The sequence below is a fragment of the Alexandromys fortis genome, unplaced genomic scaffold (assembly GCF_014885135.2).
Source record: "Alexandromys fortis isolate MF-2015 unplaced genomic scaffold, M_Fortis_MF-2015_v1.1 scaffold_4, whole genome shotgun sequence".
In the NCBI taxonomy this organism is placed as follows: domain Eukaryota; kingdom Metazoa; phylum Chordata; class Mammalia; order Rodentia; family Cricetidae; genus Alexandromys; species Alexandromys fortis.
In genome coordinates, this window is record NW_026067944.1 from 17,172,051 (window position 1) to 17,194,806 (window position 22,756).

The window sequence follows — 22,756 nt, forward strand, 5'->3', positions numbered from 1 at the left end:
TAGAGGAAAAAAAGAAAAATAGAAAACACCAGCCATCAGAGAATTCTGTGCTTGAAATACTGTTCTACCATTTACTAACAGATGTTATGAGCCAATATAATGACCCTCCCATACCCCTCAAAACTTCCTCTCATCTGAAGAATTAGTTGAAAATAGCACCAACCACAGAAGATTTTTCAATGATAAAATATTCAGTACTGGCAGAGTCCATTTCTTAGAACAGCATTGGTCAGTAGGACTCTCAACTGTTAATTTACAGCACCAAGATTATTGTACAGCTTTCAGTTTTTTCAAGTCTTAGTCCACCTTCTGAAATGTTTTCATTCAAAAGTCAATCAATTCTACATTTTGATGGTTTCTGGTATTCTGTAGTAGTCTCCATCTGTTGCACAGAGAAGTTTCCCAAATGTACCAAATTGTTATATAGTATTGCTCAGTCAATGCAGAAATCATACATACAGATAGCATTATAAAAACCGAGCAGGTTCTATTTAGGAATATAAATATATTTGTACATATAGACATGCAATAACAATTAGTGAACAAAGAGGCCATGAATGTGAAAGAGAGCAGGGAGTGGCTTACGGGAGAGTTTGGGGGAGGAAAGAAAAGGGGAAAATGTTTCAATGAAATTGTAATATTTAAAATAAAACCAACAAGTTTTAAAAAGTTGATTAAGTTATCTTCTCATTAGTAGTTGATTTATATGGCATTGCCCTTGGTCCTGGGTTCCAGCAAGAGAACAATGAGAATATTCTGATTACTTCTCCATAAGATGAATGCAACAACCGTATATTCATCTTCATTTCTTCTCCAGTCCTTCCCACCACTTTCAGTGTAATGTCTCCAATTCTGTACTTTCTTGCCATCTCTTGCATAATGAGAAAGTCCACATATTCTAAACCATCACTTCTTAATTCTACAACTTTCCACCAATTTTTTAAATAGGAACTACAATGACTACACGGAAAAGTGAGTCTTTTTCCGTCTTCTGATCACATCTCAAGAATAGACCCACATACCCTTCTATTACTTTTTTTTTTCCTCTTTCATGAGACACCTAGATGTTCCCTAGTGTAGGGTTTCTTCTTTTCTTTTTTGGTTTCCATGTTCCTTTATTAAAATGATTCCCAAGCATTCTTCCACATGTTCTCTTTTCAGTCTTTTGTTCAAATACTATATTTTGAGTAAATCTTCCTAGGCAATAAACAAACTTACTAGCTTAAAAAAAAAAAAAACAGAAAACCCACAAAATTCCCCATCTCTCAATAAACACAAATGTACTTTTTTCCTTACAGTCTTATTAATAGGACAGTGGTGGTGCATGCCTTTAATCCCAGCACTTGGGAGGCAAAGACAGTTGGATCTTTGTGGGTTCGAGGCTACAAGAGCTAGTTCCAGGGCAGCCAGGGATGTGCACATAGAAACCCTGTCTCATAAAACAAAGAAAAAAAAAAAGGAACGCATCACTACACAAGATTTTATTTTCTCCTTTATATGACTACAAGAAAAAATATGAGAGAAAATTCTGGTTGTATTGATTGCTATATTTCTTGCTTCAGCCACTAAAATCTAGCCAGTATTTGACTAATAATGTGCAGAATTAATCATGTGAAATTAGCTTTGGCTCTCAGGAAACTGTCTAGTGACATCCAAATTTGGACGGTGTTCAGTGCTTTAGTCTTTTCCATAGGACTTCCCTCCCGGGCATGCATTCTTTTTCTCTTCTTCCTTCCTCATCTATTTTTACTAAGCTTCCACTTTTGCTTGAATACCTTGTCTACGGGCTACAGCATGAACTGTATTCTTTTTGTTTGGTTCTGACACCAATGGACGCCGGTTTCTGATGATGTAAGTCAGATTCCCAACCTCCTCTCTGATGTTGTTAATCACACTCACCCTCCTCCTAGTGTCTCACACTCACCTCTCAACAGATCCTGTGCTCAGGTACTTCCGGAATCTGATCTGGTCTTCCCATTCCCATCAATGCTAACATTTTCTGCCTCACTCTCTAAAAGTTCGTGTTTTGTATGTTTTTTTTCCCCATCTTCCCCCACATAGCAGCCAGTTCATGCCCATGACTCACAACTATTCCTCTGTCCAAACCTTTACAGAATTTCATATTGAAAAATATTTCAAATTCTTGTACATGGACTCAGATGATTTCCTCATCTTCAGGGAGATCCATTTCTCCTCTACGACTTCTATGTTGTTACCTGTGCCCTCACCCTCACCCACACCGACCCTTCGCAGAGCTTTTGCTTACCAGGCATTCTCCTAATTCTTAGTCCAGAGACTCTTTGTTCTTTTAATCTAGGGTGTTTTATTCAGAAGTGTATCTTTAGCCTAGGATCTCATTTCATTCAAGTATCTTCAAAAATGAATACATATACTGCTTACTGTATGCAAACTTCTATTAAACTCTTCTGTTTCCTTGTATATTTGTATTCTTGTTTTGTTTTTTCATATTGCTATACCTATCTTTTAAAACATATGTATGTAATGTTTGTATAGGTGTGTGCATGTATGTGTGTGTAGTTGTTGTTGTTTATTAGTTATTTCCCTAAAGTTGAATATTGATTCCCTGAGAATAGTACTGATTTTTAATTGTTGGAAGTTTCCAGGCAATGGCAGACATTCTGACCTACAACAGCTTTCTGTTGAATAGTGACTAACACCTACATTTATTCTTGTAAGTTAAAAATCCAAAATCTATATTTTTCATTTTTGTCAAAGTGATAGTATCAGAAAATTTGAGAGAATTGAGGTACCTAATAAGTAGCTGCTTTCCTTAGTCAACATATGATCACTGTATATGATTATATACAGCATAGAAGCACATACTTCAAGTTTGGTAAAATGAAGGTAATTAATAAGTATGTGCTAAGTCCATGTTTGATCATGATGTAAATATTATTAGTTTAGTAGAATACAAATGCAGAATTAGTGTTTGCTTAGGTAGCAGATGATTACTGTGTAAATCCTTACTCTCACTCTCTTAAGAATTCCTATAAACTAGGTACTATTATCATCTCCATATTAGGCACAAGATAACTAGAGTTAACACACTAGCCAGTATAAAATTAAAAGGCAATTAACCTTTACATTCAGTTTTACTAAAGTGTAGAATCTACCCTTCAGCATGCTATATTGAGCACTCACTCTTTTTTTTTTTTTTTTTTTTTTTTTTTTTTTTTAGAAAGCTATGACAGTGAAATAAATGTCTAACAGCAGTGTGGTGCTATGGAGCTTGGTACAGTGTGGACCAGTGCGGCAATGGTTTTACTAGGCATAGAAGTAGTGCAAACTGTTTGTAAAGACATGGTGACATGCTCATTTATAATAAAATGCTAAGTAACAAAAGATTCCCTTAACTTTTACTTTGAATTATGCTCACTGAATTTTAAGAGAGTAAGAGAGCTCACGCTTGTCATGAGTTGTAGTGCCCTTAAGTAAAATTAAAAAAAAAAAAACCTAGATAAGCTTTAAAAATGAACTGCTGAAAGTTTAAATTAAAAATGCATTCTTCTTAGGAGAAAATCAATCAGTGTATTGTTTTTATTTTAAGGGATGTCATGTGGACTAACTCAATTTTAGCAGAATAAAAAATGTAGCGTGCTTACTGCTGGCCCTGGACAACACAGTTAAAATCATTTTAAATGCACAGATTTGTACCGTGCTAGGCTATGTTCAAAAATTTTACTATAGTATTTTCCATGCTGCTGATACATAAATAAAACCAATGCTTATTAAATATCTTAATCATTAATACTCCGTTTCAAACCTGGCCTGTTTACCTTCAGAACTTAAGCCTGTAAGTCTGGAATCCATATGGTATTCAAGGTCAGAAGACGGAGAGTGTTTCCGGGCAGCCTGGCTGCTACAGTCAGTCCTGAGGAGGTATCACTCACTGAAGTGTCTGCGCTATTAGCTTCTCACTGAAAAGCAGCTTCGATTGCAGAGGCCAGAGGCGTGTTCTGAAGAGTAACACATACTTGGTTAAATTGTAAACTTCCTATCAGAGGGTCCATAAAACTTAGCGCGGGATCCATGTCACACAAGTTTAATTTCATTTCCGTCGCTGTGAGTGCTGTACAGGTAGATTGCAATTTGCTAAGGATTGCAACGGCTGTGGCCTATTATCAGAGCAGGAAATTACATGGGTCTCACAGCTGATGTGCAGTGGGCTGCTGTCACTGCTCTGCATCAATTTCTAAGTCTTTGGCCATTTGTAATAATTCTGTAAATGCCGATCTTAGCAGTTTTCAGTCTAGACACGTTAAGCCCATGTGCATGGAATTTTCTCCCATCATTTTCAAGCAGTTACACTCAAGTCTAAAATTACCTTTTTTTATTGGACAATTTCACCTTGAACATTCTTCTAAGGGCTGGAAACATGATAGCCTCATTGTCCTGCTCCCTAATATTTAGGGGAAATTTATTCTAGAGAAAGTAGAACCATTTAGCAATACATGAAAATAAAGGTGGAGAAAGGCTCTGATGAATGCCTACTTTATGTTGTTTTTCTTTTTTTTTCAGTTTTTATAGACTAGGTGATGATTCGTCACCCAATGTAATTGACCTTCTCTTTTCTGGTATAGTTTTGAAAAATAGAAAACTTTTTACTTGTAGTTTTATATTGAAGATAGAAATATTTCCTTGTGTACATCAAGCCTTAACACTGAAAACTTTTTTATTCTTTCTTTCATATTGACATTTATAAAAAAATAAATTCAAATACCAGATGTAGTTGAAAGTATTTAGTTTTATTCCATTTAGGTATGATAGCTGTAGGTAGATCTTACACTTTACTGTACATTTCATTATGTATATTTGCCTTCATGAGTGCTGATGTATCACGTGTATTCAGTTTCTACACTGGGTAAAAGGGCATTGAATCATCTGAAATTGTGGTATGAGGTGTTTGAGAACCAGCATGTGGATCCTGGGAACTCAACCAATGTCCTCTACAAGAACAAGTGCTCTTAACCTCTGAGCTATCTCTCTAGCCTTTTTTGTACATTTCTTGAATATCAATTACTCTGATCAGGAATTCCCTTCTGTTACCCTGCCTTTAAAGTTTTTTTTTTTTTTCCAAAAAATAAATAAAGTTTTTTTTCCATAGTTTAAAATGTGTTCTATTTTTCTCTAACATTATATTCTGCACCTTCAAATTCGTCTTGTAAAATTCATGTCAACAATCCTAAAACTCTGTATCATAAATTTGTTGACACACAGTTTCTAAAAAAATGTCTTTTTCACTCCGTTCCTTCTAAAATAAACTTGTCGTAGGCCTGATACTCAGTCAGTTAAGGACAGTATCTGATAGAACTTAAGTACTGGTGTTTTTAATCCAATGCCTTATGTAACCAAATGCACATTTCTGTGCTTTGTTAATTGCAATATGTTTGGCACTTGGCACATCATATGCCATTTAATTTTAGTTAATCTCTATGGAGTAGTTAACTTAGCTTTTGGCACAGATGCTTCAGAATGTGAATTGATCCAAATTAGAGACCATCTAGAAATCAGCTCTGTGGGGGGGTGGAGATAGAAAAATCAATGTGGTAGCAGCACATCTCCAGATGGGCAAGAAACCTCGCTCTCAAGGGAGGAAGCCCAAAGGTGAGAGAGTAGGACATCCAGCATCCCCCTATGGCTTCCACATGAGGGAATGTGTTCATTTACAATACCCAGAGACCCCACAGGCACACACATAATAAGACTTAAATTTCTGTGTAGATTTCATATTAAATAGTTACACACACACGTGGAGGAAACTGCTTCCTTGGTGACAGATATCCTGTCTCCTTCATGGCTGCAAGTCAGTGTAGTGCTTGTCACACTGTGGCTAATCAATATGGGTTAACATTTTCTAAAAGGACACGTAGTGTCTCATGAGAAAGCGTTTGCACTTGTTTATATGCCAACACTTTGTTTTGTCCTGATCCACATCTCTCCTTACGAAGAGCCTTCCTGAGCCTTGCTTTAATAAGAGGTCGTAAACTCAGCAACATAGCATGCATTGCCACAGCCCTTCATGCTATTTTGGGAAGCAATGAGTGAGCACTGACTCAGCAGAGGTGATGCTGAAGCTGCCATCTAGACATTTGCAGTACTCCCTCTAATCTCTCCTCTTGCTTTACTCTGAAGTTCCAACGCCTAATCTAGATCTCACCATGTGCCTCTCTTTAGATTTTTCTCCAAGATGCCAATGAAGTATACAGGCCAATTCAGACTTTTCTAGTGACCCCAGACATCCTGTTCTAATTGCTGGTGACTGTAATCAGCCTTTCTCTGTCCCTCCTGAACCTCCAAAATAACCACACAGAGACTTCTTAGTAATTATGAGAGCTTGCCCTTAGCTTATCCTTGCTCTTAACTAGTTGTTATAACTTAAATCACCTCATATCTTTTAATCTATATTCTTTACATGGCTTGGTACTTTTAATCTGAAATGTCTATTCTGCTTCCTCTCCATCTGCTGGAGACCTCAACTTTCTTCCTTTCAGAGCTCTCTCTATCCAGAAGTCCTACCTGCCCCTCTTACTTAAATTTAAGTATTGGCTACTTCAATCAGAATATTGGCTATATTAATCAGAATGATACATATTTACTGTGTACAAAAGATTATTCCACAACATCATTTTCCTCCAACACGGGAACTCAGCTTTTTAAAGGGATTCTACTCTTAATCATCGCATGGTTACGTCTTCTCTCCTCTGTGTTCACCTTATACTGGCATTGTGGAAGTGCCAGTTGCCACTTTTTAAAAAATGCTTTCCTGATGCTTTATTCTCATCAATAATCCTCAAATAATAATAGCAAGTGTACCTTCATTGACCATGTGTGTCAGCTCTGCTTCATTGAATTCTGGAGAACAGCAATGGCAGTAAAATACAAATCACAATTATTTCTCTTTTTAATACTCAAATATTTCTAACCCAGTCTTTATTTACAGACATATTTAATTCATGCACCCAAAGTTGGTTGAAATCTCTATTAACAAGATGTTCTAAAAATCACCAGTATAACAACCTATAGCACACTATAAAAAACTTATATATAACAGTTTTATTTCATTTATAACAGAGCAAATATGTTGGATGACGTAGTCCATTCACTTTCTGTGTGCTGTTGACATATTTTTGTGACTGTATGGTTCATATTTACACTAGTCAGAAATAGAGGCTTATGAATAGATGTACTCAGTTTGTGGTAATAACATCTTACAATTCCTTGTTGAGGTAGAAAAGGTTATCCAGGTGGGCCTCTGTATAAGGCATGTTTGTGTCTTGGGGAATTTGGAATACAAAATGAATTTGGAGTTCATGTTTAGCCAAATGCTAAACATCACATGTTAATTTCACTGTGACCCAGAAGTTATGGAAGCTCATATTGGAAAATACTCTGATGTGTCACTGGGAAGTTGAATTTCTGAAGGCCAAATGACAAAAAGAATTCATTGGTTATCAAATATTTTGTACAGTCTGCTAGGTCTTGGCCTATCAGAACACAATAAGAACAGGTGGGGAAGGACTTACCAAGCAATAGTGTTTTAGAAGCTGTTTGTGTCACAATTGGCTAGAATCAATAAGTGAAACAAGAAAATTAGATAGACCATATTTAGAGATGAGACCGAGGGATTGGTAACACTTCTGAACTCACCACATGTTCCGCTTAGTCCTATCTGGGAAGAGAGATCTGAAATTGCCGACAGAGGTTTGGTGGAACAAAGCCTTCTATAGTTCTTACGTGAGTCTCAGGATTTTATGAAACTGAGTAACAGAGAAGGAAAACAGACGCATCTGTGAGTCCACCTTAGACATGCTGTATAACACAGAGACAGAACCCAAGACAGGTGCTCATAGGGAAAGAAAGACCCCATCCAACGAGCTTTCTGGAGACCTGGTGTCTTTAACAACATCCTGTTATAACTTCAGATATCACCATGACTGCCTTATATCCTGAGACTCCTAAACAGAGATTGTCTGTCACTCCTTCCTGACGATGTGTTCACTCTGAAACCTTTTGCACACTTTCCTCATCAGTAATGCCTAATCTTTGTATCTTTTAACAGGCTTTTCTTCTATTTCCAGTATGTCTTATCTGAAGGAGGCTGCTGTGTTCCCTATATTCAGGGAGACTGTTATAATATCACTATCAAATGTCTAGAGGTTAAAGTGGATTGGGGATGTAAACCCATAACTTGTAACCAAAACTCCCAGTTGTGCCTTCGCAGCCATGATCTTTCTTTCCTTGACTCTTTGTCTTCAGTGCTGACTTCTCATTTTCTTTCGTATTGATCCATTGATCACATAATCAAAAAAGCCCATTTTTATAATTCTATTCATTTGTCTTCTTTCTTAAACCACTTGAACTTTTATACTAGGCTATTAGAAATATATCCCTGCATGTATGCTCATTCATGTGTACATACTTATGAAGCGGAAATAGCAGTGAGGTTTTCCGGCATATCTCGGTGATGAGCTTAACAGTGACATCCTTAATGTAGGGAGGGTGTCTCTTCAGACGTCAAATGCTGCTTCACAGAGAGTGCTCAAACATTTATAGGACAAACATTGAGTTTTTTGCTGGGTGCAGTGGGTATAGCTGTACAAAGGGAAGAACTAGACGATTGAAAAGCATGAGTCGAGAAAGAAAGAACACAATAGCCTGATCAATCATTAGTATATTAAGATAGTGTAGATTTATGGCTTCCACTGAACCAATGGAATCTACAAGTATTTCTAACCAGAATAATCCTACTAGTGTCATTTTTATTTTTGTCATCTTCAAATTCTTGAAAAACCAGTTTTATTTTCTTAGAGATAAATTATGAAGTTATTTTCTCATCTTATTTATGTCCTCCAACATAGTTGCTTATGTATGTACTAAATAATTGAATATTTCCCAATTTAGATAACATGTATTTCTGCCTTTATTCCCCTTACTCCCTGTTCTCAACTCATTAAGAAGGTTCTCCACGAGAGGAACTAGTTTGAACCATAAAACATATCTTTAATAAATATAATTGAGGTATAAAGGAAAGACTGTTTTTAGGTTAAATGACAATTAATTATTAAAAGTGTTTGTTTTCCTAAAAAGTACATGTTTGGATCTAATGAAATAGGAACTTTGCTTTCTAGAAAATATTAATGAAATCCCCTAGAAAGAAGTTGCAGAATGGTTCCTTCAAGGACAAGCAATCTGATGCCTGTGTTTACTGGGTTATAGTAATCTGGACCATGAAAAATAAAGAAAGCAATCTGAGCTTTTTGACCAAAAAATACAGATTTTACATATGGATCCAGAAAGCAGGCTAAATATCAGGATTAATGATTTAGAGAATTTAAGTAAATGTTACAACTTTACTTTCCCTTTTCTCCAGAAGGCAAGGAAGAGAAATATGCTTATTATTCCCAAATTCTATGTACCGCCTTATCCTTTCTCCATGTTTTCCTTAAAACAGTTGTTATATGATGTAGTATTTGTAGGAATTTATGAATGTGTAGATTAGTTATGAGAGGAAAGAGATTTGACAAGCCTGTCTATCTTTTCATTAACAAACATGCACTTGCAAGAAGTATTTAGCTAACGTTTTTGGCATTGCAATGTTAAGAAAAAAAATGTTACTTTAGAGGTGATATTTCTGCTGTTGCTTGTCCTCAGCAATTGCCAGAGTTAGAGAATCTGGTGCTGTAAGCGGTTGGAGATGGCAGTCCACCATCACTTTCAGGCAATTAGGTCTTCATTACAAATTAATGAAGTGGTAATTGCTCCCTGCGACTTTCTCGGTGAAAAGCATGCTGGTGTTGTTTGCATTATCTTCATGCAATTCATAACTCTGTATTCAAGGACTTGTGATAGCTTGCCAAATTAAACTACAATGAGAATTCCTTAATTAAAATCATATTTTACATCAAATTATGAAAATCTCTATAGAATGTGCTGCTTAATGGTTAGCTGAATACGACTTATAGCAAAGAAATTTGCAAAGGATTCATTGATCAAAGTAAATACTCATCTATTCTTATGAGAAGTTTGATTTAAAAATATGAAGCTAATTGATCTTTATTTTTCTAATTCCAATGTCATGATCTAACTGTAAAGACCCAGAATACATCCTTCTCCAGTCCAAAGAGCAGTCAGGATTCCCTGCCCTGTGGGAAGTCCAAGGTCCTCCCCCTTCCATCCAGGTCTAGAAAGGTGAGCATCCACACAGACTAGGCTCCCACAAAGCCAGTACATGCGGTAGAATCAAAACCCAGTGCCATTGTCCTTGGCTTCTCATTCAGCCCTCCTTGTCCGACACAAGTTCAGAGAGTCCGGTTTGATCACATGATATACTTCTTTACTGTTTTATACTCTTAGAACTTTAAAAAAATCTTCTTTTATAGTGACAGAAGTTAATAATATAAATTTAACTAATATAATAACAACACATTAACTTTTTTGGCCATATAAAAGTCCAATATGGGAGCAAAGGCAGTACAAACCATAACATTCATTATATGGCTATTTCTGTTTCATATATAATAACTGTTTGTTTTGGAGAAGCTGACATTTCCCCAACATGGCTCCACCAGAAAGACTGAGACTCCTTAAAAATGGTGTACGTGAAGCTCCATGGTGATGCTATCATGTAAAGTCTCTGAATTTTACTGCATATAAAACTTACTTCAATATTGTTTAAGTTGTGAGCAAAACAATTAGTTTCAGGCACTGTTAGTTGTCATTATCTTTTAAAACAGACAGACAAAATACAGAATTGCAGCAAGTCTTTGACCTGACTCACTGTTCACCATTCATTCCAGGTTTTCATGCTTCAGTGTTTGGCTGTCCATAATGATTTGCCCAGTGGCCTTTTCTTGAATATTTAAAAACATGCAGTGCAAGGCAAATGTATTCATTCAATTATGAAACTGCTTTGTGGCATTGAATTCACCAATAACCATACACTAGAAGATTAGGAGTTTGTCCACAGATCTCTATAATGTGTGGCATCGAAGCCTTTGCTTGTTTATGCTGTTTTTTTTGTTTTTGTTAGTTAGTTTGCCTTGGCACTTTTGTCCTGTGTGTGTCATCATTACACTTCCCTCACTAATTTTGCCTCTCTCTCTGTCTTTGCTTTGATTCTTCAGTGGGAAGAGATCAGTGGCGTTGATGAGCACTACACACCCATCAGGACTTACCAGGTGTGCAATGTCATGGACCACAGCCAAAATAATTGGCTGAGGACAAACTGGGTCCCAAGAAACTCAGCTCAGAAAATCTATGTGGAGCTCAAGTTCACACTCCGGGACTGCAACAGCATCCCATTGGTTTTGGGGACTTGCAAGGAGACCTTTAACCTGTACTACATGGAGTCTGACGATGACCAGAGTGTGAAATTCCGAGAGCATCAATTTACAAAGATTGACACCATTGCGGCGGATGAAAGTTTCACCCAGATGGATCTCGGGGATCGCATTCTTAAACTCAACACTGAGATTAGAGAAGTGGGGCCGGTCAACAAAAAGGGGTTTTATTTGGCTTTTCAAGACGTTGGTGCTTGCGTTGCCTTGGTGTCTGTAAGAGTGTACTTCAAAAAGTGCCCGTTTACGGTGAAGAATCTGGCTATGTTTCCAGACACAGTACCCATGGACTCCCAGTCTTTGGTGGAGGTTAGGGGCTCTTGTGTCAATAATTCCAAGGAAGAGGATCCTCCCAAGATGTACTGCAGTACAGAAGGGGAATGGCTTGTACCCATCGGGAAGTGCACCTGTAACGCTGGGTATGAAGAACGAGGTTTCATATGCCAAGGTAAGAGCCTTCTTTCTTCTTTATAGTTGAATTTGTCTCCTGTGATTTTATTATAAATTATAAATTTATAATATAATATAAATATATATATATATTTATATATAATATAAATATATATAAATATATATATATATAAATATTTATATATATATAAATATAAAATAATATAATATAAAATTTATAAATATATAAATTATAATGAAAATAAATTAACCGAATCTGATCTCACTTGGCAGTACAACACAGCTCAGAATCATGAGTCGATTTATATGCTAAATTTATCCCATTTGATGTATTGATTCATGATCTGTTCTGAAATATTAATGGGTGTAACTCTGGGGTGCTGGACTGCACCCTGGAGAGGTGTCATCTGTGCTACTTTTTTCATTGTATTTTACTTTTTTGAGTTAGTTGGGAGGATGCCCACATGCAATGGTGTATTTTGTAAAGGTATTAGGGCAGGTTGAAAAAGTGGTTTCTCCTTTTAACTTTTGGTTTGTTGGGCATCAAACTCAGGTAATCAGACTCGATAGTAGGCACCTTTGCAGGCTGAGCCGTCTTCCAGGCTTGAGGTTTGCTTACTAGCTTATGGTTGATGGTTGTGTGATAGTAGCAATTAAAGTGGAATACATCTGCCTTTTTTGACACTGAGGGCGGAAACATCTTTGGTACTCAGCTAATCTAATTATAACAATTAGAGTGATACTACTTATACCTGACCCACTTATCTCAGTAATATTCTCTTAATATTTATAAAGTATGGCCTGTTATTCAGTTAGTGGTAGTTGGCTACCAAGTGGAAGTTTAAATGCTCTAAGAAAATAATTTTATTTAAAAATCCAAGGCCAGTGTATTTGTACGGGCTTATTATGGTGTACCTGTTTTTTATGTTTGCGTGTGTAGGGGAAGTGCTGTGGGCAGGGAAAGAGGGCGACACTGGGAGAAGCCGGGGAAGAAAAAATTCATTACTCAAAATATTATAGGTATTTCCAAAGATGGATGCAATTTTTTATACTTTTAATATTATTAGGGATTCTGAATTTTTACAGTTTGAGTATTACTTTTAAGACTATACATTTAATATAAAAATTACTTAAAATATCTTTTTCATATAAATTATATTTATCAGACATGCAAGATTATAATCCTGTTACTTTCATTTTTGTTTTCAATTAGATAAAGTTTTTATATTTGATCATGCTGAAACTATCAATTATATTTGAAGAGTACAAATATATGTGTGAATATTAGTGCACGGTCCTGTGGCTTTTCTTCATTTTCACACTTCTATTCACTGTTAGCCTCTGCCATGAGAACAGTCTGTTATTCTGCTGATGGACATTCAGCAGGAACAGTTGAGAAGTCCGTGTAAAGAAAATGAACCACTCTTTATGCAGTTTGTCTTTTAATTCAATATGAACAGGCAACCGTATCTTTCCTTTGACTACAGCATGGTTTGTAAATCACATTAAATAAAGGATGGGCAGGGTAGTACAGTTAGTCGAATGTTGTCTGTGCAGGCATGCAGACCCAATTTAGATCTTTGGAATTCACATAAAAGCCATATGTGGTGGTGTATTTTTCCTGCATGTGTATCTACATATCACATGCATGACTGGTTCCCATAGATCTTATGGTACTGGAGGTACAGTTGTCTAACTGTGAGCAGGCATGGAGGTACTGGGACCTGAACCCTCGATTCTGGAAGAGCAGCCAGTACTCTTCAATACTAGACCATCAATCTAGATACTTTTTTTTTTCTGGAATCCATCTTTCCTTTAAACCTCAGTGCCATTAGTATTGAAATTGAGATAGGTAACCAGATAGGCTAGACCCAAAGGCTAAGGTTAGCCCAAACTGTTGTCATTATTTTGTTTAATGGCGACAGACAATGTGAAATACAAGTGTACATGTTGTATGGTAGTAGTTTGAAGAAAATAAGATCTCAAAGAGTTTACACATCGTTATCAAGAACCGATAATAAGCCTTATAGGCATCGGTTTATTTCTGACATCTATTTTGTTTTCAGAATTTTAAGAAGGAATTGTTACTTGAAAGGTTATTTTCAGGTTCTGTAAGATACGTCTGGATGTCAACTAAGATAATATAGATTTGTAAATTATTAAGAATCTTACACTTGCAAACCAGTCTGAGAAATGCAATTCAATAACTGTTCCTCACAAACTATTAGTGCAAAATAACAATATGGCAGACATAAGAGAAGTGCAGATGAATAAGTCATTGTGTCTAACTTCCAGGAGCACATAATCTCCTCAGAATGACAGATTCATAAATTAATGATTTTAATTGAAGACAGACCAATAAGTATTCTGTCTGGTCTGCAATGAGTTTTGTCAGTCTAGGAGAAAAAGGTATTAATATTCTAGACTTAAAAATTAATCTTAAAATTGCCAATTAATGAGATGGCTTTGTGTTGGCTGTAGAGGCATTTTTATTGTGCTTACAAACATTTGGAATAGGAAAAAAAAAAGGAGGGGTTGTCCCTAATGACTCTCATATATTCCGGAAGACAGAGTTCCCACTTATTATTCCATCATCATACTGAAATCCTAGACATATGTAGAAAACACACACAAAACCACACAGAAGTGTTTTTTTTACGAGTCTCTGCCACAGGGCAGCCTATAGAAAGATTTAGATTTCATTTATAGGCCATTTCCTAACATAACAAATCTAATATGCCAATTACTTTCCCAATCTAGATGGGTAATTAAGACACTTAATGTTCAGTGATCTGAATGATGAGAATGAGACAACCTCTCCTTGATAGGAAAATCACACTGATAACAAGGCTTTGTATTCAACAAACGTATCCATCAGTTTCAAACAATGAATAGTAACAAAATGAACATTCTCCAGAGGCAAAATTCTAAGTATGTAATGCACATCACTTACATTTATACAACAATCCAATTTCCTGTATTATTTTAACCATGGATTTAATTCATTATTTAATGAGTTATTAAATAAAACTCATAATAAAAATTATTAAAGGTGCTCTAAGTCCTCTGCTGAACATTAGAATAAAAGTCAAAAGAAAAATATCATCACTGATGAGTTTGTTTATTACTTCACAAATGTATATGTTGGAGGTAGAGAGGTGGTTCCATAATTAAGAATGCTTGCTGCTCTTGAGGAGTTTTGCTCTCAGTACCCATTTTGGACATCTTATAACCACTTGTAACTGCAGTACCAGGGTATCCAATTCTGTCTTCTGGCCTCTGCATGCACCTGTGACACACACACACACACACACACTCACATACAAACACACAAAAAGACAAAGCCTTAAAATTAAATTATGTGTTTGTTTTTAAAAATGATCGGAAATGTCTATGAGAGAAAATAGAATGTCAGCTAAATTATTAAAGACATAAATAATAGTTCATTGCAAGGTAATCTGTAATCCCAGTACTTAGGAGCTCAGAGCAAATTAATTGCTGTAAATGTGAGGACAGCCAGAACTACAGCATGAATTTCAGGCAAGGCTGAGCTATGGTATGAGATCCTGCCTCAAAACTCAAAGGGTCAATAAAAATAAACCAATTAAGAAAGAAATCTGGAAAATGAGCTAACGGTGCTACTGTGGAAATAGGTATTGGTGTGGGAGGATAGTCACATGACATCCTCTCTTCAAGCCTCTCTTGCAGCCTCTCTTCAAGAAGATGCAGCTCATCTTCCTTCTCATTTTTTCCTTTAATTTAAACTAGATTCTTTATTCATATTTGACATCCTGGTTAAAGTTTTCCTTCTTCTCTCCACTCCTCCCAGTCCCTCCCTACCTTACCCCTTCCTGATCAACTCCCTTTCTGCCTCTCATTGGAAAAAAAGGTTCCTTGTTTTGTATCCTGCCCTTGTTCCTTTGCTTAAGAACAAGAAATAAAATCCACGAAAACGGAGGAAATGGTATGCCTTCATACTTCAAAGATCATTTAGAGGAAGAGAGTAAGATAAGAAAGAAATACTGACAATAAAACTTTTCAATAGTTGCTGGCTAAGAAACGTAAGAAAACCGAAAATACGTAGTCCACAAGATAAAGGCCACTGAGTATAATCAGTCTGAGAGTAGATGCCGTATGAAGATTCAGCATAAACTGATGAGTAAGGCGAAGTTGAGTATGGAGGTACAATGTCATGCATCACTTTGACTCTCTAGAAATTCCTCTAGCGTATCTCCTCTGTTTCATTCATTCATGGCTCATATTTAACAAAAGAAATCAATATATGGCTTTTCATTCTCAATGTACACAATGTAAGCTTTATGTCTCTACATTCTAGAGCTAGGCTAGATTACTCCTTCCGTGCTAGGATGTTATCCTACTATGCACAAGGCTTTGGTTTTAAACCCCAGAACCACAAAATCCTAAAAACAAACGAGTTAAAAAATGAAATGGAATAAATTTGAATGCTCAAACAATGATATAATTTTGTAAAGCAATATCATCTATTTCCTTGCAGTACTTGGTTATTTCTTACATTTCAGCATAAACTTTCACCAGTTCTGTTTCTTTTAAGAATTGGAGGTGTGGGGATTTTTTATCAATTCCAAGGAAACACCTTGATCTCCCTCCTTTTTAATCTCTGCTAATGAATTGTATTATCTACTTCAGTATTATTTTCAAAAAATTAAATGACAATGCTAATGGATTTTTATATAATAAATTAATTGCATTTGTGGCAGATAGCAGGAGGCTACTATAAATATTTCTGCTCATACAAAATTTGTTTAGACTTAGTGTACCAAATACCTTATTAATGTCACTGTGGAATCTGTTGCTCTGTGCTTTATCTGCACGTTAATTGTGGGATGTTAACTTTAGTCCATGCTTTATTACATTAGAAACTTAATAGAAAAGTGTGTTTGATATAATATTCTAAGACAGCCAGACTTTTTGATGACTGCTCAAAATTGTTTTCTTTACTGATGACTTAAGATTCCAGTTTTCCCTCTCCACTCTTTTCTGTGCCAGCCCAGAAACTCTTAGAGCAGCTGTCAGGTTTCAAGTACAGGGTGATTTAAGGATTCGTTTTGCTGATCAGAGGAAACACAAAAGCAAAGATTCACTGGAATATTTTTAAGGCTTTTTGAGTCTGTGCACACAGCCATCGGCACTGTCTAAAACTTCGAAATGCTTTGATACTTGAATAAATTAAGAAAAAACGGCCTCCCCATAATTCCCAGAGGGGAATATCCTTGAGGAGAAAGACTATGAATATCTTTTCAACACTATGTTCCCAGAATCTAGCAGAGACGGAATGATTCTCAATTGCAAACCAATAGGATGAAAATAACTACGTGGTGTCTCTCAGCTATGCATTCTTAGCATGTAAGCCCTGAAGAGAGTCTAGTTCATATTATTTATCTTGAATCTTCTAGGCTTTTCACTAAACCATGCTGAAAAGAACATGGGTTTCATTTAGTTTGAAATGAGCACTTTGTCTAATAGGCCAGATACACATACGAACAGCAAAATAGAGACTTACCTGAAGAGCCATTAAAAAGTAACAAATAGATGATTGAATAAATTATGTTATTTTCAATATTTTTCCATTGTGTGTATTTTGATAAGTAAGTGTCATTTTATCACTGCGAAATGTATGCCTATATATAGTGAAGAGCCAATATCTTTTGAAAACTCTTAACTTTTGAAACTTTTATCCCTTTTGCTTCCACAGTTCCCACCTCCAGCAAAAAATTCTACCTCTCTTCCTTTGAATTACACTATTTATAACTCAAGGTTTTATCTTGTATAATTCAAATTTTTCCTTTGTTTAAGATGATAGCTCCCTACTTTTACTTTGCCTTTAATATTTAAGTACCCATAATCTTTAATGTTAGTAAATTTATTTTTGCAGGTAGTAACTAATAAATAAGTTTTCAGATAAAAAAATTAGATGTGTTATGACAGCTTTGTAATAGCTATAACTTGATTAATTTGGGATCATGTATCTTCTCACAAGTTTTATAACAAGTAATTGGAACATTAACTTGAAGCTCAAACTTCAGTGAGCCTGTCTTCAAGGCTCAGCTTATATTTAACTGGTCTAGGTAGCAAATGGTTCTTGTCACTGGCGAGTGTGTGAGAAATGTTACTTTCTAATTTTTTTGACAATTTTTCATCTACAAATGAAAAGACCATGAGATGGCCACTGAAGCTCTTACTCAGCTCACTATATCATATCCAACAATATATTATAGATAAACATTATTACTGTCTCCCGTCAGCATCCCTGAAATGTGACGGCCTTCCTCTCTTCCTTGTTTCAATCACTTTCTGACTTAAATAAGATAACCCCATTTAATATTCTTTTTGTTATCTTTCCTCATATTTTGCTCATATTTTCAGTGACCTTGACAAGAGAAATATTATCAATGAATTTATTTATTTAAATGTTTGTTTTCATCACTCCATTGTTCATCGTCTATCAAACATTATGATTTTCGTTTCTGAAATGATTTCATTTTTCTGGGAAAGTAGCTCAGTGGTAGAATGCTAGGCTGCTGTTGGCCTCACAGATCTTGAGTTCAGCTCAGTGGAAAGCAAATAGAGGGAGGAGGAGGAGGAGATTCATTTTTAGTCTATAAAACTTAGTCTACTTAATTCCGAATAATTTCTTTCTGCTGTTGCCTTTTAAAATATTTTTATGTATTCTCTGAAAATTTCATACATATATAATGTATCTAAATCATATTTACTTCCCTATTTTTTTCTCTTTCCCAACTTATTTCTTTACCATCTTCTTATCATTTTTCTCTTGTCAATTTTTCTCTTTCTTCTTAGAAACATCAAACGCTTTGGGATTTTCCCATCTGCTATTTGACCTACTGCCTTTTTTTTTACATAGCATAAGCTTTTTCAAGGAATTGTTCCAAATAACCTATAAATTTATAGATGATTTTTTTTCTATTGCCCATTCAGAAATAGAGATTTGAACTGATGTAAGACAATATAGTTTAAGAAACTAGTGAATAAGTACAACAATGTAATTAAAATATGCTATATTGTGCAAGATAGCTTATCTTCAAAAACAAAAATCCTACATTTATAGTATGCTAATGTCCTAACTTTTTTTTTTTAAATTTTAGAGACAGGGTTTCTCCATAGCTTTTGGTTCCTGTCCTGGATCTAGCTCTTGTAGACCAGGCTGGCCTCAAACTCACAGAGATATGCCTGCCTCTGCCTCCCGAGTGCTGAAATTAAAGGCGAGCACCACCATGGCTGGCCTAACAATTATTTTTTTAAAGGGTGCTTTGGACATACTGGCCTTGCTTTGAATGAATCATGTAGATCAGAAATGAAGAAGGAAAGGAGATAAAGTAAATACGAGTTGAATGGATTGACTTACTGTGAAGAATGGCTTGCCTTATTTTAGATATTCTATATATACAGTGAGAATTACTTATTCCTTAAATATTGTAAAGATAGTGGAGAAGCAGAAAGTTGTAGAATGTATATGCCAAAAGAGCTTATATGAATTACTATGTGACATTACTGAAAATATTCAATCAAATTATGTCACTACAATAGCTAGACAGTAATTAAAGTAAAAACTTCAAATAAAGAGAAGGGAGTGTATTTGATTTGTGATTTCTTATGGTATCATGTTCCATTTTTTTAGTCTGGCTAAAGACAACCAGTATAAATTTCAACCATAAAGGTTCATGTTTAAGATATTAGAAAAATCTGTAAATTCATTCTTTTTTATAGACTACAAATCATATTTTTAAAGCAGTCAGAGATAATTTAACTGCAAACATATGTAGAAATTCACAATCACGGATATACCTGGAAAGGGGAATCTCAATACAGCTATCCAAATACTCCATACTGACTCAAGGATTAGCAAGTAAAACTAAATAATCTTAAAATTCTCAAACAGTTCTACAAATGTTAGTTAGGAACCTTGAACACGGCTCTTTTAAAATGTTTTTATTTATTCCTTTAGTCTCTCTAGTCTCTCTCTCTTCCTCACTCTCTCTTTTTTCCCTCCTTCCCTCCCCCTCCCCCCCGTGTGTGTGTGTGTGTGTGTGAGTGTGCATGAGTGTGCAATGGTGTGCCCGTGGAGGTCAGAGGACAAATTGCAGAAGTTGCTTCTCTCCTACCCTTAGATGGGTTCCAGGAGCAGAGCTCAGGTCATCAGGCTTGGCAGCAATCATTTTCAATCACTGAGCCCTCTGTAGTCCTGGTACCAAAAACATCTTAATAATTACAAAAGTAATTTTGTATATTTACTTTAGTAAAATGTAGATTTGTTTTTTACCATGTATGGATTAGCTTTAACTATATAAAGTTATCTAATCAAAAATAAAAATGGTAAGACTGCCCTCTTCTTTATTCCAACCTAGAAATGATTCTGAAGGTCCTGTTTAAGTATTTTCCCTATGGTCTTACATAAAACACAGATATTGCTTATGACATGTCTGGCTAGTACCTCTTTGAGCAAACCTCCACTTCTGCTTATGCATTGTCATCTTCTATTATTATTGTCATTACTACTGTGGTTACTATTATCAATATACAAAATATCCAGGACGAGATTCAGGGATTCCTAGGTCCAAATAGTAATTGAAGTAAATCTTGACAAGCAAATGTGTGATCTTTGGAAATCATAAGTAATTTGAATATTGAGAAGTTTGCTTTGTTGAGAAACCATTGTGAGCCATGAATCAAACATGCAAGGACAGTATTCTTTGTGGGAAGCCTCGATGATGAAAAATCACTTCAGTTTAGTAGGGAAAGTACTTCTTCTATACTTGAAATAAGATGTTTCCATTATAGTATTATTTTACAAAACACTATCTAGATATTTGTCAGATATAGACTCATCTTTAAAATGCTTAGCGCTTTTCAAGAAAAATGATGTATCAACCCTTATTGAGATGTTGAATAAGGGTTGTTTTGAATATAAAAATATATATCTTAATATACAATAGCTTAATATATAATATTAATATATATGTATATATAATATAATAGATGATGTATATAGCTCGTTAACTGCCACAGTAATTTACCATTAATTTAACTGAACCTTGCAGAAAGTGTTAAAATTTCTTTGCTTTAGCTTAATCTACTTTACATAAGTACCTTCCTTGATTTTAATTTGATGAATGCCATTTTTCTAAGTATGTTTTATTAAATAGATGTCTTGTTTGGCTTTTGTAAAAGACATATGGATTATATTTGCTGCATTTTCTAATTATTCATATAATCAAATATACATTTTTTATATCATGAAAAATGCACTGCAAGCTCTTGTGAAAATTCATGTAACAATTACAAACACAGGTTAATAAATAAGTATCCCAGTTTATTGGTCTTATAAATCAATCTTATAAAGAAAATCAAACGAACGTAAATTAAACGGGGAACGTTGTCTTTTTCTCTCTTTCATGTTCTTGGATTCTGTTAAATGTGTTGGTAAGTGTTTCACAAAGGCTCCTTTTGTCCACCCGTGTTCACCGAATGCTTTCCACCTTATCCCCTGTGATTTCTCCCCCACAGTTCTGCCTGTGTTTAGAGTTTTGACAGTCCCTCATTAGTTCCAGAGTAGAACTTGTAAGAGCTAATGAGGGTTAATCTTACAGCTGTGGCAGCTGGCACTGAACATTAATGGAGAACGTTTGTGAAGAGGATAACTTTTGATAACATTTGATGATGGTGTTTTTCAAATAAGGGCCACTTGGAAAATCTAAGGTGCTGAGAAATACACTATTTATGCTCTCCTGCTGTGGTGTCTCATCTTCCAGGATGTAGACAAAACATCCTGTGTGCAGGTAACACTGTATTCAGTGAAAGATGCATCATTTGGGAACATATCATTAAAAAGTAAAATTTGATCATGTTCCTATTGCCAACACTCCAGGGTAGAACTGTTGCTTTTTCTTTAGAAACACAATCACCTATTCAGTTTCTAATCAGACATAATGGGGGGAGGAACTCCTGTGTTCCCAATGAAGAGTAATCATGGAGTCAGAACCACCACAAGATCAGATACAGACTTTTTATATCATAAAATAGTCAAGCACTATGGAGATGGTTCAGTGGATAAGAGTGCTTGTTATGAAAATACGAGGACCTGGGTTCAAATCTCAGTACCCGTCTGTAAAGTGTGAAATAGTCTAATGCACCAGTAACCCTAGTGCTATGGTGTTGAAGACAGGAGGATCAGAAAGACAACTGGCTCAGTCAGTGTTCTATTGTTCTGAACATACACTAAGACCATAGTGACTCTTATTGAAAAGAAAGCATTTAATTTGGGGTTCCTTACAGTTTCAGAGGAGTAGTTCATTACCCATATGGCAGGGAGCATGATGGGGAGCAGGGCAGCATGCAGACATGATAGTTTAGAGTTCTATACCCCAAACTAAAGGCAACAGGGAGAGAGAGGCTCTGGGCTGAGAATGGGCTTTTGAGACCTCAGTCACCACCCTCCAGTGACATGATTCCTCCAATAAGCCAGGCCTTTTATTTTCTACAAAGTAGTGCCACTCCTAATGAGTAAGGAGAACCCAAAGAAAAATATATAGGCATCCTCCTGATTATTAACCTTCATCAGGCGATGAAAGGAGACAGAGACAGAGACCCACATTGGAGCACCGGACTGAAATCTCAAGGTCCAAATCAGGAGCAGAAGGAGAGAGAGCACAAGCAAGGAACTCAGGACTGCGAGGGGGGCACCCACACACTGAGACAATGGGGATGTCCTATCGGGAACTCACCAAGGCCAGCTGGCCTGGGTCTGAAAAAGCCTGGGTTAAAACCGGTCTTGCTGAACATAGCAGACAATGAGGACTACTGAGACCCCAAGAACAATGGCAATGGGTTTTTGATCCTGCTGTACCTATTGGTTTTGTGGGAGCCTAGGCAGTTTGGATTGCTCTTTGGGCTGATGAGGGAGGGGGACTTGATTGGGGGAGGGGGAGGAG

The 22,756-nt window shown here is 35.9% G+C and overlaps 1 protein-coding gene and 1 long non-coding RNA gene across 3 annotated transcripts in view; one reads left to right on the forward strand and one right to left on the reverse strand.

Annotated features, from left to right (window-relative positions):
* Positions 1-22,756, forward strand: part of Epha3 (EPH receptor A3) — a 291,595-nt gene that overhangs the window by 70,088 nt on the left and 198,751 nt on the right. For both annotated transcript variants that reach the window (XM_050149030.1, XM_050149032.1), the window contains exon 3: positions 11,145-11,805. In XM_050149030.1, the coding sequence (XP_050004987.1) occupies positions 11,145-11,805 (661 nt within the window). The remainder of the gene's footprint in view (positions 1-11,144; positions 11,806-22,756) is intronic.
* LOC126505781 (uncharacterized) overlaps positions 1-22,756 on the reverse strand; it is a 347,236-nt gene that overhangs the window by 30,354 nt on the left and 294,126 nt on the right. The gene's annotated exons all lie outside the window — the stretch shown is intronic.